At 37.4% G+C, this 13,897-nt stretch overlaps 1 protein-coding gene across 5 annotated transcripts in view; it reads left to right on the top strand.

The window, feature by feature from the left end:
• The window catches only part of NAALADL2 (N-acetylated alpha-linked acidic dipeptidase like 2), a 1,520,504-nt gene that overhangs the window by 1,403,769 nt on the left and 102,838 nt on the right, over positions 1-13,897 (top strand). For all 5 annotated transcript variants that reach the window (XM_061193412.1, XM_061193413.1, XM_061193411.1 and 2 more), the window contains one exon: positions 7,615-7,708. In XM_061193412.1, coding sequence (XP_061049395.1) covers positions 7,615-7,708 — 94 coding nt within the window. The remainder of the gene's footprint in view (positions 1-7,614; positions 7,709-13,897) is intronic.

The raw sequence follows: 13,897 nt of genomic DNA, 5'->3' as shown, positions 1-13,897 counted from the left end.
CAGGTTGTCCATTTTATTGGCATAGAGTTGCTTGTGGTAGTCTCTTAGGATGCTTCGTATTTCTGCAGTATCTGTTGTAACTTCTCCTTTTTCATTTCTAATTTTATTGATGTGAGTCCTCTCCCTCTTTTTCTTGATGAGTCTGGCTAATGGTTTATCAATTTTGTTTATCTTCTCAAAGAACCAGCTTTTAGTTTTATTGATCTTTGCTATTGTTTTCTTTGTTTCTATTTCATTTATTTCTGCTCTGATCTCTATGATTTCTTTCCTTCTGCTAACTTTGGGTTTTGTTTGTTCTTCTTTCTCTAGTTCCTTTAGGTGTAAGTTTTGATTGTTTACTTGAGATTTTTCTTGTTTCTTGAGGTAGGCTTGTATAGCTATAACCTTCCCTCTTAGAACTGCTTTTGCTGCATCCCATAGGTTTTGGATCATCGTGTTTTCATTGTCATTTGTCTCTAGGTATTTTTTTATTTCCTCTTTGAATTCTTCAGTGATCTCTTGGTTGTTTAGTAACATATTCTTTAGCCTCCATGTGTTCGTGTTTTTTACGTTTGTCTCCCTGTAATTCATTTCTAATCTCATAGCGTTGTGGTCAGAAAAGATGCTTGATATGATTTCAATTTTCTTAAAGTTACTGAGGCTTGATTTGTGACCCAAGATGTGTTCTATCCTGGAGAATGTTCCATGCACACTTGAGAGGAAAGTGTAATCTGCTGTTTTTGGAAGGAATGTCCTATAAATATCAATTAAATCTATCTGGTCTGTTGTGTCATTTAAAACTTCTGTTTCCTTATTTATTTTCAATTTGGATGATCTGTCCATTGGTGAAAATGGGGTGTTAAAGTCCCCCACTATTATTGTGTTACTGTCGATTTCCTCTTTTAGAGAGGTTAGCAGTTGCCTTATGTATTGAGGTGCTCCTATGTTGGGTGCATATATATTTATAATTGTTATATCTTCTTCTTGGATTGATCCCTTGCTCATTATGTAGTGTCCTTCCTTGTCTCTTGTAACATTCTTTATTTTAAAGTCTATTTTATCTGATATGAGTATATCTACTCCAGCTTTCTTTTGATTTCCATTTGCATGGAATATCTTTTTCCATCCCCTCACTTTCAGTCTGTATGTGTCCCTAGGTCTGAAGTGGGTCTCTTGTAGACAGCACATATATGGGTCTTGTTTTTGTATCCATTCAGCAAGCCTGTGTCTTTTGGTTGGAGCATTTAATCCATTCACGTTTAAGGTAATTATCGATATGTATGTTCCTATTACCATTTTCTTAATTGTTTTGGGTTTGTTTTTGTAGGTCCTTTTCTTCTCTTGTGTTTCCCACTTAGAGAAGTTCCTTTTACATTTGTTGTAGAGCTGGTTTGGTGGTGCTGAATTCTCTTAGCTTTTGCTTCTCTGTAAAGCTTTTGATTTCTCCATTGAATCTGAATGAGATCCTTGCCAGCTAGAGTAATCTTGGTTGTAAGTTCTTCCCTTTCGTCACTTTAAGTATATCATGCCACTCCCTTCTGGCTTGTAGAGTTTCTGCAGAGAAATCAGCTGTTAACCTTATGGGAGTTCCCTTGTATGTTATGTGTCATTTTTCCCTTGCTGCTTTCAATAATTTTTCTTTGTCTTTATTTTATGCCAATTTGATTACTATGTGTCTCAGCGTGTTTCTACTTTGGTTTATCCTGTATGGGATTCACTGCGCTTCCTGGACTTGGGTGGCTATTTCCTTTCCCATGTTAGGGAAGTTTTTGACTATAATCTCTTCAAATATTTTCTCAGGTCCTTTCTCTCTCTCTTCTCCTTCTGGGACCCCTATAATGCGAATGTTGTTGCGTTTAATGTTTTCCCAGAGGTATCTTGGGCTGTCTTCATTTCTTTTCTTTCTTTTTTATTTTTTCTGTTCTGCAGCAGTGAATTCCACCATTCTGTCTTCCAGGTCACTTATCCGTTCTTCTGCCTCAGTTATTCTGCTATTGATTCCTTCTAGTGTAGTTTTCATTTCAGTTATTGTATTGTTCATCTCTGTTTGTTTGTTCTTTAATTCTTCTAGGTCTTTGTTAAACATTTCTTGCATCTTCTCGATCTTTGCCTCCATTCTTTTTCCGAGGTCCTGGAGTATCTTCATTATCATTATTCTGAAATCTTTTTCTGGAAGGTTGCCTTTCTCCACTTCATTTAGTTGTTTTTCTGGGGTTTCATCTTATTCCTTCATCTGGTACATAGTCCTCTGACTTCTCATTTTATCTTTCTTTCTGTGAATGTGGTTTTTGTTCCACAGGCTGCAGGATTATACTTCTTCTTGCTTCTGCTGTCTGCCCTGTGGTGGATGAGGCTATCTAAGAGGCTTATGCAAGTTTCCTGATGGGAGGGACTGGTGGTGGGTAGAGCTGACTGTTGCTCTGGTGAGCAGAGCTCAGTAAAACTTTAATCCACTTGACTGTTGATGGGTGGGGCTGGTTTCCCTCCCTGTTGGTTGTTTTGCCTGAGGCAATCCAACTCTGGAGCCTATCTGGGCTCTTTGGTGGGACTAACGACAGACTCTGGGGGGGCTCACACCAAGGAGTACTTCCCAGAACTTCTGCTGCCAGTGTCCTTGTCCCCTCAGTAAGTCATAGCGCCCCTCCCCCACCTCTGCAGTAGACCCTCCAACACTAGCAGGTAGGTCTGGTTCAGTCTCCCCTGTGGTCACTGCTCCTTCCCCTGGGTCCTGATGTGCACACTACTTTGTGTGTCCCTCCGAGAGTGGAGTCTCTGTTTCCCCCAGTCCTGTCGAAGTCCTGTAATCAATTCCCACTAGGCTTCAAAGTCTGATTCTCTAGGAATTCCTCCTCCCATTGCCGGACCCCCAGGTTTGGAAACCTGACATGGGGCTCAGAACCTTCACTCCAGTGGGTTGACTTCTGTGGTATAAGTGTTCTCCAGTCTGTGAGTCAACCATCCAGCAGTTATGGGATTTGATTTTACTGTGATTGCGCCCCTCCTACCTTCTCATTGTGGCTTCTCCTTTGTCTTTGGATGTGGGGTATCTTTTTTGGTGAGTTCCAGTGTCTTCCTGTTGATGATTGCCCAGCAGCTAGTCGTGATTCTGGTGTTCTCGCAAGAGGGAGTGAGAGCACGTCCTTCTACTCCGCCATCTTGGTTGAAGTGCACATTCCTCCACTTATTATTTTTGATTCATGTTTATCTTTTATCTTGTAAGGCCATTAAAATTATTATCATTATAGTCATTTTTAATACTCTTGTCTTTTACCCTTCATTTGTAAGTGATTTGACCACCACCATGAAAGAGTAGAGTATTCTTAATTTAACTATATATTTACCTTTACCAATGAAATGTATATTTCCATATGTTTTCCTATTAGTAATTAGTATCCTTTCATTTCAGCTTGAAGAATTTCCTTTAACTTATCTTCTAGGACATCTCGTGGTGATGAACTTTTTTACGTTTTGCTTGTCTGGAAAACTCTTAGCTCCCTTTCAATTTTGAAGGACAACTTTGCTGGGTAGATTATTCTTGGTTAGCTTAGCAGTTTTTTTCTTTCAGCTCTTTGAATATATCATCCCAGTCTCTCCAGCCTACAAAGTTTCTGCTGAAAAATCTGCTGAAATTCTTATTGAGCTTCCTTGTATGTAACAGGTTGTTTTTTCTCTTGCTGCTTTTAAGATTCTCTCCTTGTCTTTAGCTTTGACAGTTTAATTTTAATGTGTCTCTATGTGGGTCTGTTTGGATTCATCTCATCTGGAACCATCTAAGATTCATAGATCTGGATGTCTGTTTCTTTCCCCAGGAGAGGGAATTTTTCAGCCATTATTTCTTTTCTTTTCTTTCCTTTTTCTTCTTCTTTTTAAAGTGATCTAGTCCTACTGTTTTCCTTTTTCTTTCTTTCTTTTTTTTTAATTGAAGTATAGTTGATTTACAATATTTTGTTAGTTTCAGGTGTAGTCATTATTTCTTTGAATAAGCTTTTTGCCCCTTTCTTCTCTCTTTCTTCTTCTTCAGGACCCATATAATGCAAATATTGATGTGTTTGATGGTGTCCCATATGTACCTTACACTATTTTAACTCTTTTTCACTTTTTCCCTTTTTGCTCCTCTGATTGGATGAATTCCACTGCCCTGTCTCCAAGTCCATTGACCCTTTCTTCCACTTGATTTAGTCTTCTGCTGAACCCTCTATTGAATTTTTCAGTTTGATTATTGTATTCTTCAGCTCTGTGATTTCTGTTTGGTATTCCTTATATTTTCTCTCTCTTTGTTGAAATTCTCACTTTGTTAATGTGTTGTTCTCCTGACTTTGGTGAGCAAATTTATGATGTTACTTTGAACTCTTTATCAGGTAAATCAGTTATCTTCATTTCATTAAAGTATGTTTCTGAAGTTTATCTTGTTCTTTTGTTTGGAACTTATTTCTTTGTTTCTTCATTTTCTCAGATTCTCTGTGTTGGTTTCTGTGAATTAGATAAAACAGCCACTTCTTCCATTCTTGAAGAATGGTCTCATGTAGGATATGAAGCTTATCCTTCAGCCCAGCCCTAGCTCTTAGTTGTATCTCAAACCTTTGTGATTGTCCAAGCCTCCTCCTTTTTTTTTAGTGGCTCCCAGTAGTCGAGGGTATGCTAATAACTGTTAGTGTCCCAAAGGGGAAGATCTCAGTCAGCACCTAGATGCAGGCTAATTAGAAGCCAGACTCTCAGGGAGCAGATTTGAAGTATGCAGATAAACCTCTTTCCTTTTCCAGGGAAAAACTAGATGATGCTCATTTCTGTCTTCTCCCTCTGTGCTGAGCACAGTTTAAAAGTGTTTCTTTGTTTGCTACAGTCCTTTGGGACCCATAAATGCAAGCCCTGCTGGCCATTGTAGCCCCATGATCAAGGAGTGTGTCCCCTGAGTAGCAGTTGCAAAAGCCATGGTGCCAGTTGTGTCTATAAGCTCCTCCTGGGGAGGTCTTTGTGGTTTGGGAGGGCTACAGGGAGAATGCTGAGATGGAATCTATTGGCTTCCCTGATCTCCAGGGAGGATTGCATTCTGTCCCTAGAGCTAAATTAGAGGTATGACCCTCAGGCAGCAACTTTTAAAGTATTCACATAGGCCTCTTTCAGGGAAAGGCTGGGATATGGGCATTTTCCTCTGTACTGAGCTATAGGTAGAGAACCAAAGTGAGTCCTCTTGAGTCCATTAGGAACTGTTTCTTTGTTGTCTGTAGTGTTGTATATCTTGTGGACACAGCCCCATTGGCTTTCAGGGCTAGATGTTTTGGGGGTTTGTCCCTTGGGTGGAAGTCTTAAAAGTTGGGGTACTAGATGGTGGGTCTAAACCCTTCTCTCCTAAAGGAGAAATTGGGAGTTGGGAGTTCCTTCCCTATTGTATGTCACTCTGATGGGGTGGGTTTTATGGCAAGAGTGTGTCTCAGCCTCTCTTATTCATTTCAATGTGGGTTTTTTGTTGTTCCTCCAATGTGTAGGAGTCACTCAGCTGGTTTCTATATTTTTCTCATTGTTTCATGTACAGCTGTAGATTCAATGTATCTATGGGAGGAGGTGAATTTAGGAACCTCCTATGTTACCATCTTAGACCACAACCCAGTAAGGTTTATACTCAATGTTTTCAATACAGGATTAATTCCACCACTATCTGCCTCTAGGCTTGGCAAGATAATTAAATGAGATAATGAAATGAGTATAAAGCTTTTTGAAAAGAATGGGGCCTTATATAAATATAAGGGAAAGTTACTTTGGCATGCCTGAATAAGAGTGAATTCCAGAATGGGCAAGAAGAGTATGCAGTATGGCTCATCTCTTCTCACTGCATGGCAAGGCATATACAAATCTCCCCTTTGCTTATGAAGCTGCAAATAAAGCTGATTTACTTGAAACATTCTATTGTGGGCCAGGTGCCTTAGAAGTCCCAGTATTTGTTGCCAGCTTCTTTTTGAGACATAGCAAGGTGGCTGGCTTATATTCCAGTTTTTGTAGCTGCTAAATGACTCAGAAAGCCAAAACAAAACAACTTTCTTCAGCAACACACAGAGAAGTTGCCTTTCTCCTCCCTCCCCATTCTTTCATTTTAGTCTTTTGTAATGTGTGGTTTCCAGATTCCAAAAGTGTAAACGAAACATGTCTGTTTTATAGTTTCTATTCTCCAGGGCAAATTGGAAAAAGAAACCATAATGCCTCTTAATCTTCTTTAAACCTTCCTTTTACAAATAATTTATATCCAAATATTGGTGTTCTTTGCATGATTCGCTTGGGGTGGAGTGGGATAGAAACAGGATTCATATCAACATATTGTATACAATGCTTTTTTCCTAAAGTACAGCATAATCAAAGTAGATTGTTTCGCAGGATTTTTGTGATCATATGATGGGGATAAAACGCTGCAAAAGTACCTTAGACATTTGGGGAGAAGTGGTTGTTACATTTGGGAGAAAAATACCTCACAGAAATAAAAGAATCTCAGCGGTGTTTCCTTTTCCTCAAGCAGGTAGAAGAAGAACCAAATTGAATTGTACTTTCATCATGATATAAATTGTGCAAACAACTAGGAAATATAACTTTTAAATATTAAATGGAATTTGACCCTTGTTAAATATGTAGATTTGAATATTTAACATCACATTTTCCTTGTAAGTTATTTCTTTTATGTGTTCTTTACCGACTCAAGTTAGTGTGCTAATTTCCCCTGTGTAGTTTCACGAGACAATGTTTTCATTCACTAACAACATTTCATAGTGCATTAATAACATCAACACAGCCAGATTTCCCTGCGTGCCAGCTTCAGTGTTATGAGATGTAGGGACATTTGTTAAGCCCAGGTAAATATTAAATATCACTTGGGGATGGGGGGAGTAACAATGTCATTTGCCACCAGCCCTAAGTTCCTTTGAGATGTATAAAAATGCATATGACTTGTTCAGTCTATTAAGCAGATGCTAGTTCAGCTGTAGTGCTGGTTTTCAGACACAGTTTTGGAGTGCAGTGGTGGAGACATATGCATGTGTGAAAATTCCAGGTGTGAGTTTGGGGGCTGCCATTTAAGTTTTTATATTTTTTGAATTTAATTTAAACATTGATCTCCAAGATATATAAATGGTATTAAATTTTGGAAAGCTGATTACAAATATAGCAAAGCATGAAGGAAAATAGTATGTGGATTTTAAAGAATTTTTAAAATTAAATTATATCTTACATGAATAAATTGATCATTAATTTTGTCTGGAATTTAACTTGGTCCAATAATCAGCTATTGATTTGCAGTTGTTCTTGATTGTTTTATCATGTGACATTCTGAACTGTTTTATAAGGAATTGTTTTAAAGTTTACATATTACAACTCCTTCAACTAGGGAAGCTATTTCTTAATATTTTAGCCCAAAAGGAAGAAAATATTATATTTCCTTATACTATTCTGAGACATGAAAAATATACTGAGGATTTTTTTTTTATTTACAGGAAAACAAAATTTTAAAAAGTTTTAAAAGAAAAAGAGATTTTATAAAAATAAATTTTCCCTCTGTGTTTTTTTACTCTAGATAAGTGTATAAAAGTGTATGAAATCATGGAAAACAAACAAAAACCCTTAATATTAAATGCTAGTGTTTTTTTCTTTTTCTTTCAGCTCTCAGGAGAAGTGATTTTACAAATTGCCAACGAACCAGTTCTGCCCTTTAATGCTCTCGATATAGCTTTAGAAGTTCAAAACAGCCTTAAAGGTAATTTTTCTTTGAATTATAGTAATTTTAGCAAATGAATAATTGTTCAACTAATTGTGAACAAGGAATAGATAAAGTCATCCACTATCTTACTAGCTATGGCAATGTAGCACTTCCCTTCCTATAGAGGACAATCATGAGAAGGGCTTAGAAGAATGTGGGTTACCATGTCAACAAGAATGAGGTATACCTAATATTCAGTTATTTGAAACGAGACTGGACCAGAAGTTTGTCCTTTGGGATTGCTTTCCATGAAGTATGGGCTGGGTCCATTTGACTGAAGTGTTGGCTCATCCTAGGTTAAGGATGACAAGGAGGAAACCAGAAAATTATTTCCACAGTCTCTATTTAAGTTCCTTCCTGTTTGAATATCTCTCTCTCTACAGACTTCTAACACCACTTAATAGTTTTTATTTTCCCTTTATCTATATACAAATCTTTCACCTAAACTTCTAGTTTGTCACCATTCACCAAACACAAAGGGCAGTATTGTAATTAACAAAATGCACCCTCCTTCTCCTCTTTGAGCCACACATCTTACTATCAGATCATTTGTAGACATGTATTTATCAATATAAAAGCCAATATTTTCACTATAGAACTTAAGCAGTAATTCTTGGAAAATGGATCACTCTAAAGAGCCAAACATTTCTAGTGTCTGAAACTTTATTACTTTTATTTTTAAATTTTGACTACCTGGATTGATTCTTTTTTTTTTTTTTAACATCTTTATTGGAGTATAATTGCTTTACAATGGTGTGTTAGTTTCTGCTTTATAACAAAGTGAATCAGTTATACATATACATATGTTCCCATATCTCTTCCCTCTTGCGTCTCCCACCCTCCCACCCTCCCTATCCCACCCCTCTAGGTGGTCACAAAGCACCGAGCTGATCTCCCTGTGCTATGCGGCTGCTTCCCACTAGCTATCTATTTTACATTTGGTAGTGTATATATGTCCCTGCCACTCTCTCACCCTGTCACATCTTACCCCTCCCCCTCACCATATCCTCAAGTCCATTCTCTAGTAGGTCTGTGTCTTTATTCCCATCTTGCCGCTAGGTTCTTCATGACCTTTTTTTTTTTTCCCTTAGATTCCATATATATGTGTTAGCATACTGTATTTGTTTTTCTCTTTCTGACTTACTTCACTCTGTATGACAGACTCTAACTCCATCCACCTCACTACAAATACCTCCATTTCGTTTCTTTTTATGGCTGAGTAATATTCCATTGTATATATGTGCCACATCTTCTTTATCCATTCATCCGATGATGGACACTTAGGTTGCTTCCATGTCCTGGCTATTGTAAATAGAGCTGCAATGAACATTTTGGTACATGACTCTTTTTGAATTATGGTTTTCTCAGGGTATATGTCCAGTAGGGGGATTGCTGGGTCATATGGTAGTTCTAGTTTTAGTTTTTTAAGGAACCTCCATACTGTTCTCCATAGTGGCTATATCAATTTACATTCCCACCAACAGTGCAAGAGTGTTCCCTTTTCTCCACACCCTCTGCAGCATTTATTGTTTCTAGATTTTTTGATGATGGCCATTCTGACTGGTGTGAGATGATATCTCATTGTAGTTTTGATTTGCATTTCTCTAATGATTAATGATGTTGAGCATTCTTTCATGTGTCTGTTGGCAATCTGTATATCTTCTTTGGAGAAATGTCTCTTTAGATCTTCTGCCCATTTTTGGATGGGGTTGTTTGGTTTTTTGTTATTGAGCTGCATGAGCTGCTTGTAAATCTTGGAGATTAATCCTTTGTCAGTTGCTTCATTTGCAAATATTTTCTCCCATTCTGAGGGTTGTCTTTTGGTCTTGTTTATGGTTTCCTTTGCTGTGCAAAAGCTTTTAAGTTTCATTAGGTCCCATTTGTTTATTTGTGTTTTTATTTCCATTTCTCTAGGAGTTGGGTCAAAAAGGAACTTGCTGTGATTTATGTCATAGAGTGTTCTGCCTATGTATGCTCTGATTGCTGTGGCTAACACTTCCAAAACTATGTTGAATAATAGTGGTGAGAGTGGGCAACCTTGTCTTGTTCCTCATCTTACTGGAAATGCTTTCAGTTTTTCACCATTGAGGACAATGTTGGCTGTGGGTTTGTCATATATGGCCTTTATTATGTTCAGGAAGTTCCCTCTATGCCTACTTTCTGCAGGGCTTTTATCATAAATGGGTGTTGAATTTTGTCGAAGGTTTTCTCTGCATCTATTGAGAAGATCATATGGTTTTCCTCCTTCAATTTGTTAATATGATGTATCACGTTGATTGATTTGCGTATATTGAAGAATCCTTGCATTCCTGGAATAAACCCCACTTGATCACGGTGTATGATCCTTTTAATGTGCTGTTGGATTCTGTTTGCTAGTATTCTGTTGAGGATTTTTGCATCTATGTTCATCAGTGATATTGGCCTGTAGTTTTCTTTCTTTGTGACATCTTTGTCTGGTTTTGGTATCAGGGTGATGGTGGCCTCATAGAATGAGTTGGGGAGTGTTCCTTCCTCTGCAATATTTTGGAAGAGTTTGAGAAGGATAGGTGTTAGCTCTTCTCTAAATGTTTGATAGACTTCGCCTGTGAAGCCATCTGGTCCTGGGCTTTTGTTTGTTGGAAGATTTTTAATCACAGTTTCAATTTCAGTGCTTGTGATTGGTCTGTTCATGTTTTCTTATTTCTTCCTGGTTCAGTCTCGGCAGGTTGTGCCTTTCTAAGAATTTGTCCATTTCTTCCAGGGTGTCCATTTTATTGGCATAGAGTTGCTTGTCGTAATCTCTCATGATCGTTTGTATTTCTGCAGTGTCAGTGGTTACTTCTCCTTTTTCATTTCTAATTCTATTGATTTGAGTCTTCTCCCTTTTTCTCTTGATGAGTCTGGATAATGGTTTATCAATTTTGTTTATCTTCTCAAAGAACCAGCTTTTAGTTTTTTGATCTTTGCTATTGTCTCCTTCATTTCTTTTTCATTTATTTCTGATCTGATCTTTATGATTTCTTTCCTTCTGCTAGCTTTGGGGTTTTTTTGTTCTTCTTTCTCTAATTGCTTTAGGTGCAAGGTTAGGTTGTTTATTTGAGATGTTTCCTGTTTCCTGATGTAGGCTTGTATTGCTATAAACTTCCCTCTTAGAACTGCTTTTGCTGCATCCCATAGGTTTTGGGTCGTCGTGTCCCCATTGTCATTTGTTTCTAGGTATTTTTTGATTTCCCCTTTGATTTCTTCAGTGATCACTTCGTTATTAAGTAGTGTATTGTGTAGCCTCCATGTGTTTGTATTTTTTACAGATCTCTTCCTGTAATTGATATCTAGTCTCATAGCGTTGTGGTCGGAAAAGATACTTCATACGATTTCAATTTTCTTAAATTTACCAAGGCTTGATTTGTGACCCAAGATATGATCTATCCTGGAGAATGTTCCATGAGCACTTGAGAAAAATGTGTATTCTGTTGTTTTGGGGTGGAATGTCCTATAAATATCAATTAAGTCCATCTTGTTTAATGTATCATTTAAAGCTTGTGTTTCCTTATTTATTTTCATTTTGGATGATCTGTCCATTGGTGAAAGTGGGGTGTTAAAGTCCCCTACTATGATTGTGTTACTGTCGATTTCCCCTTTTATGGCTGTTAGTATTTGCCTTATGTATTGAGGTGCTCCTATGTTGGGTGCATAAATATTTACAATTGTTATACCTTCTTCTTGGATTGATCCCTTGATCATTATATAGTGTCCTTCTTTGTCTCTTGTAATAGTCTCTATTTTAAAGTCTATTTTGTCTGATATGAGAATTGCTACTCCAGCTTTCTTTTGATTTCCATTTGTATGGAATATCTTTTTCCATCCCCTCACTTTCAGTCTGTATGTGTCCCTAGGTCTGTAGTGGGTCTCTTGTAGACAGCATATATATGGGTCTTGTTTTTCTATCCATTCAGCCAGTCTGTGTCTTTTGGTGGGAGCATTTAATCCATTTACATTTAAGGTAATTATCGATATGTATGTTCCTATTCCCATTTTCTTAAATGTTTTGGGTTTGTTATTGTAGGTGTTTTCCTCCTCTTGTGTTTCTTGCCTAGAGAAGTTCCTTTAGCATTTGTTGTAAAGCTGGTTTGGTGGTGCTGAACTCTCTCAGCTTTTGCTTGTCTGTAAAGGTTTTAATTTCTCCATCAAATCTGAATGAGATCCTTGCTGGGTAGAGTAATCTTGGTTGTAGGTTTTTCTCCTTCATCACTTTAAGTATATTCTGCCACTCCCTTCTGGCTTGCAGAGTTTCTGCTGAAAGATCAGCTGTTAACCTTATGGGGGTTCCCTTGTGTGTTATTTGTTGTTTTTCCCTTGCTGCTTTTAATATGTTTTCTTTATATTTAATTTTTGATAGTTTGATTAATATGTGTCTTGGCGTGTTTCTCCTTGGATTTATCCTGTATGGGACTCTCTGTGCTTCCTGGAGTTGATTGACTATTTCCTTTCCCATATTAGGGAAGTTTTCAACTATAATCTCTTCAAATATTTTCTCAGTCCCTTTCTTTTTCTCTTCTTCTTCTGGGACCCCTATAATTCGAATGTTGGTGCGTTTAATGTTGTCCCAGAGGTCTCTGAGACTGTCCTCAGTTCTTTTCATTCTTTTTTCTTTATTCTGCTCTGCAGTAGTTATTTCCACCATTTTATCTTCCAGGTCACTTATCCGTTCTTCTGCCTCAGTTATTCTGCTATTGGTCCCATCTAGAGTATTTTTAATTTCATTTATTGTGTTTTTCATCGTTGCTTTGTTCCTCTTTAGTTCTTCTACGTCCTTGTTAAATGTTTCTTGCATTTTGTCTATTCTATTTCCATTTTGTCTATTCTATTTCCTATTTCTATTTGGATCATCTTTACTATCATTATTCTGAATTCTTTTTCAGGTAGACTACCTATTTCCTCTTCATTTGTTAGGTCTGGTGTGTTTTGACCCTGCTCCTTCACCTGCTGTGTGTTTTTCTGTCTTCTCATTTTGCTTATCTTACTGTGTTCGGGGTCTCCTTTTCACAGGCTGCAGGTTCGTAGTTCCCGTTGTTTTTGGTATCTGTCCCCAGTGGCTAAGGTTGGTTCAGTGGGTTGTGTAGGCTTCCTGGTGGAGGGGACTAGTGCCTGTGTTCTGGTGGATGAGGCTGGATCTTGTCTTTCTGGTGGGCACGTCCACGTCTGGTGGTGTGTTTTGGGGTGTCTGTGGCCTTATTATGATTTTAGGCAGCCTCTCTGTTAATGGATGGGGCTGTGTTCCTGTCTTGCTAGTTGTTTGGCATAGGGTGTCCAGCACTGTACCTTGCTGGTCGTTGAGTGAATCTGGGTCTTGATGTTGAGATGCAGATCTCTGAGAGATTTTCGCCATTTGGTATTACGTGGATTTGGGAGGTGTCTTGTGGACTAGTGTCCTGAAGTTGGCTCTCCCACCTCAGAGTCAGAGCCCTGATGCCTGGCTGGAGCACCAAGAGCCTTTCATCCACACGGCTCAGAATAAAAGGGAGAAAAAATAGAAAGAAAGAAAGAAAGAGGATAAAATAAAATAAAATAGAATAAAGCTAGTATAATAAAAAAAATTATTAAGAAAAAGTTTATTAAGAAAAAATTTTTTTTACTTTTTAAAAATAAATTTATTAATTTTTTATAATAAAAAGAAAAAAATTAAGAAAAAAATTTATTAAGAAACAAAATTTTTAGTTTTTTAAAATAAAAAATAAAAAAATTATTAAGAAATAAAAATTTTGTAATTTTTTAAAATAAAAAATAAGCAAAAAATTATTAAGAAAAAATTTATTAAGAAAAAAATTTTTTAAGTAAAAAAAAACAAAAAAAACAAACAAAAAAAACGGATGGACTGAACCCTAGGACAAATGGTGAAAGCAAAGCTATACAGACAAAATCTCACCCAGAAGCATACACATATACACTCACAAAAAAAGGAAAAGGGGAAAAGTTAATATATCCTGCTCCCAAAGTCCACCTCCTGAATTTGGGATGATTCCTTGTCTATTCAGGTATTCAACAGATGCAGGTACATCAAGTTGTTTGTGGAGCTTTAATCCGCTGCTTCTGAGGCTGCTGGGAGAAATTTCCCTTTCTCTTCTTTGTTCGTACAGCTCCCGGGGTTCAGCTTTGGATTTGGACCTGCCTCTGCGTGTAGGTCGCCTGAGAGCATCTGTTCTTTGCTCA

This window comes from Eubalaena glacialis, chromosome 6 (assembly GCF_028564815.1).
Source record: "Eubalaena glacialis isolate mEubGla1 chromosome 6, mEubGla1.1.hap2.+ XY, whole genome shotgun sequence".
NCBI lineage: Eukaryota > Metazoa > Chordata > Mammalia > Artiodactyla > Balaenidae > Eubalaena > Eubalaena glacialis.
The sequence above is the reverse complement of the archived record's forward strand: the minus strand, read 5'-3'. Positions and strand labels throughout refer to the sequence as shown.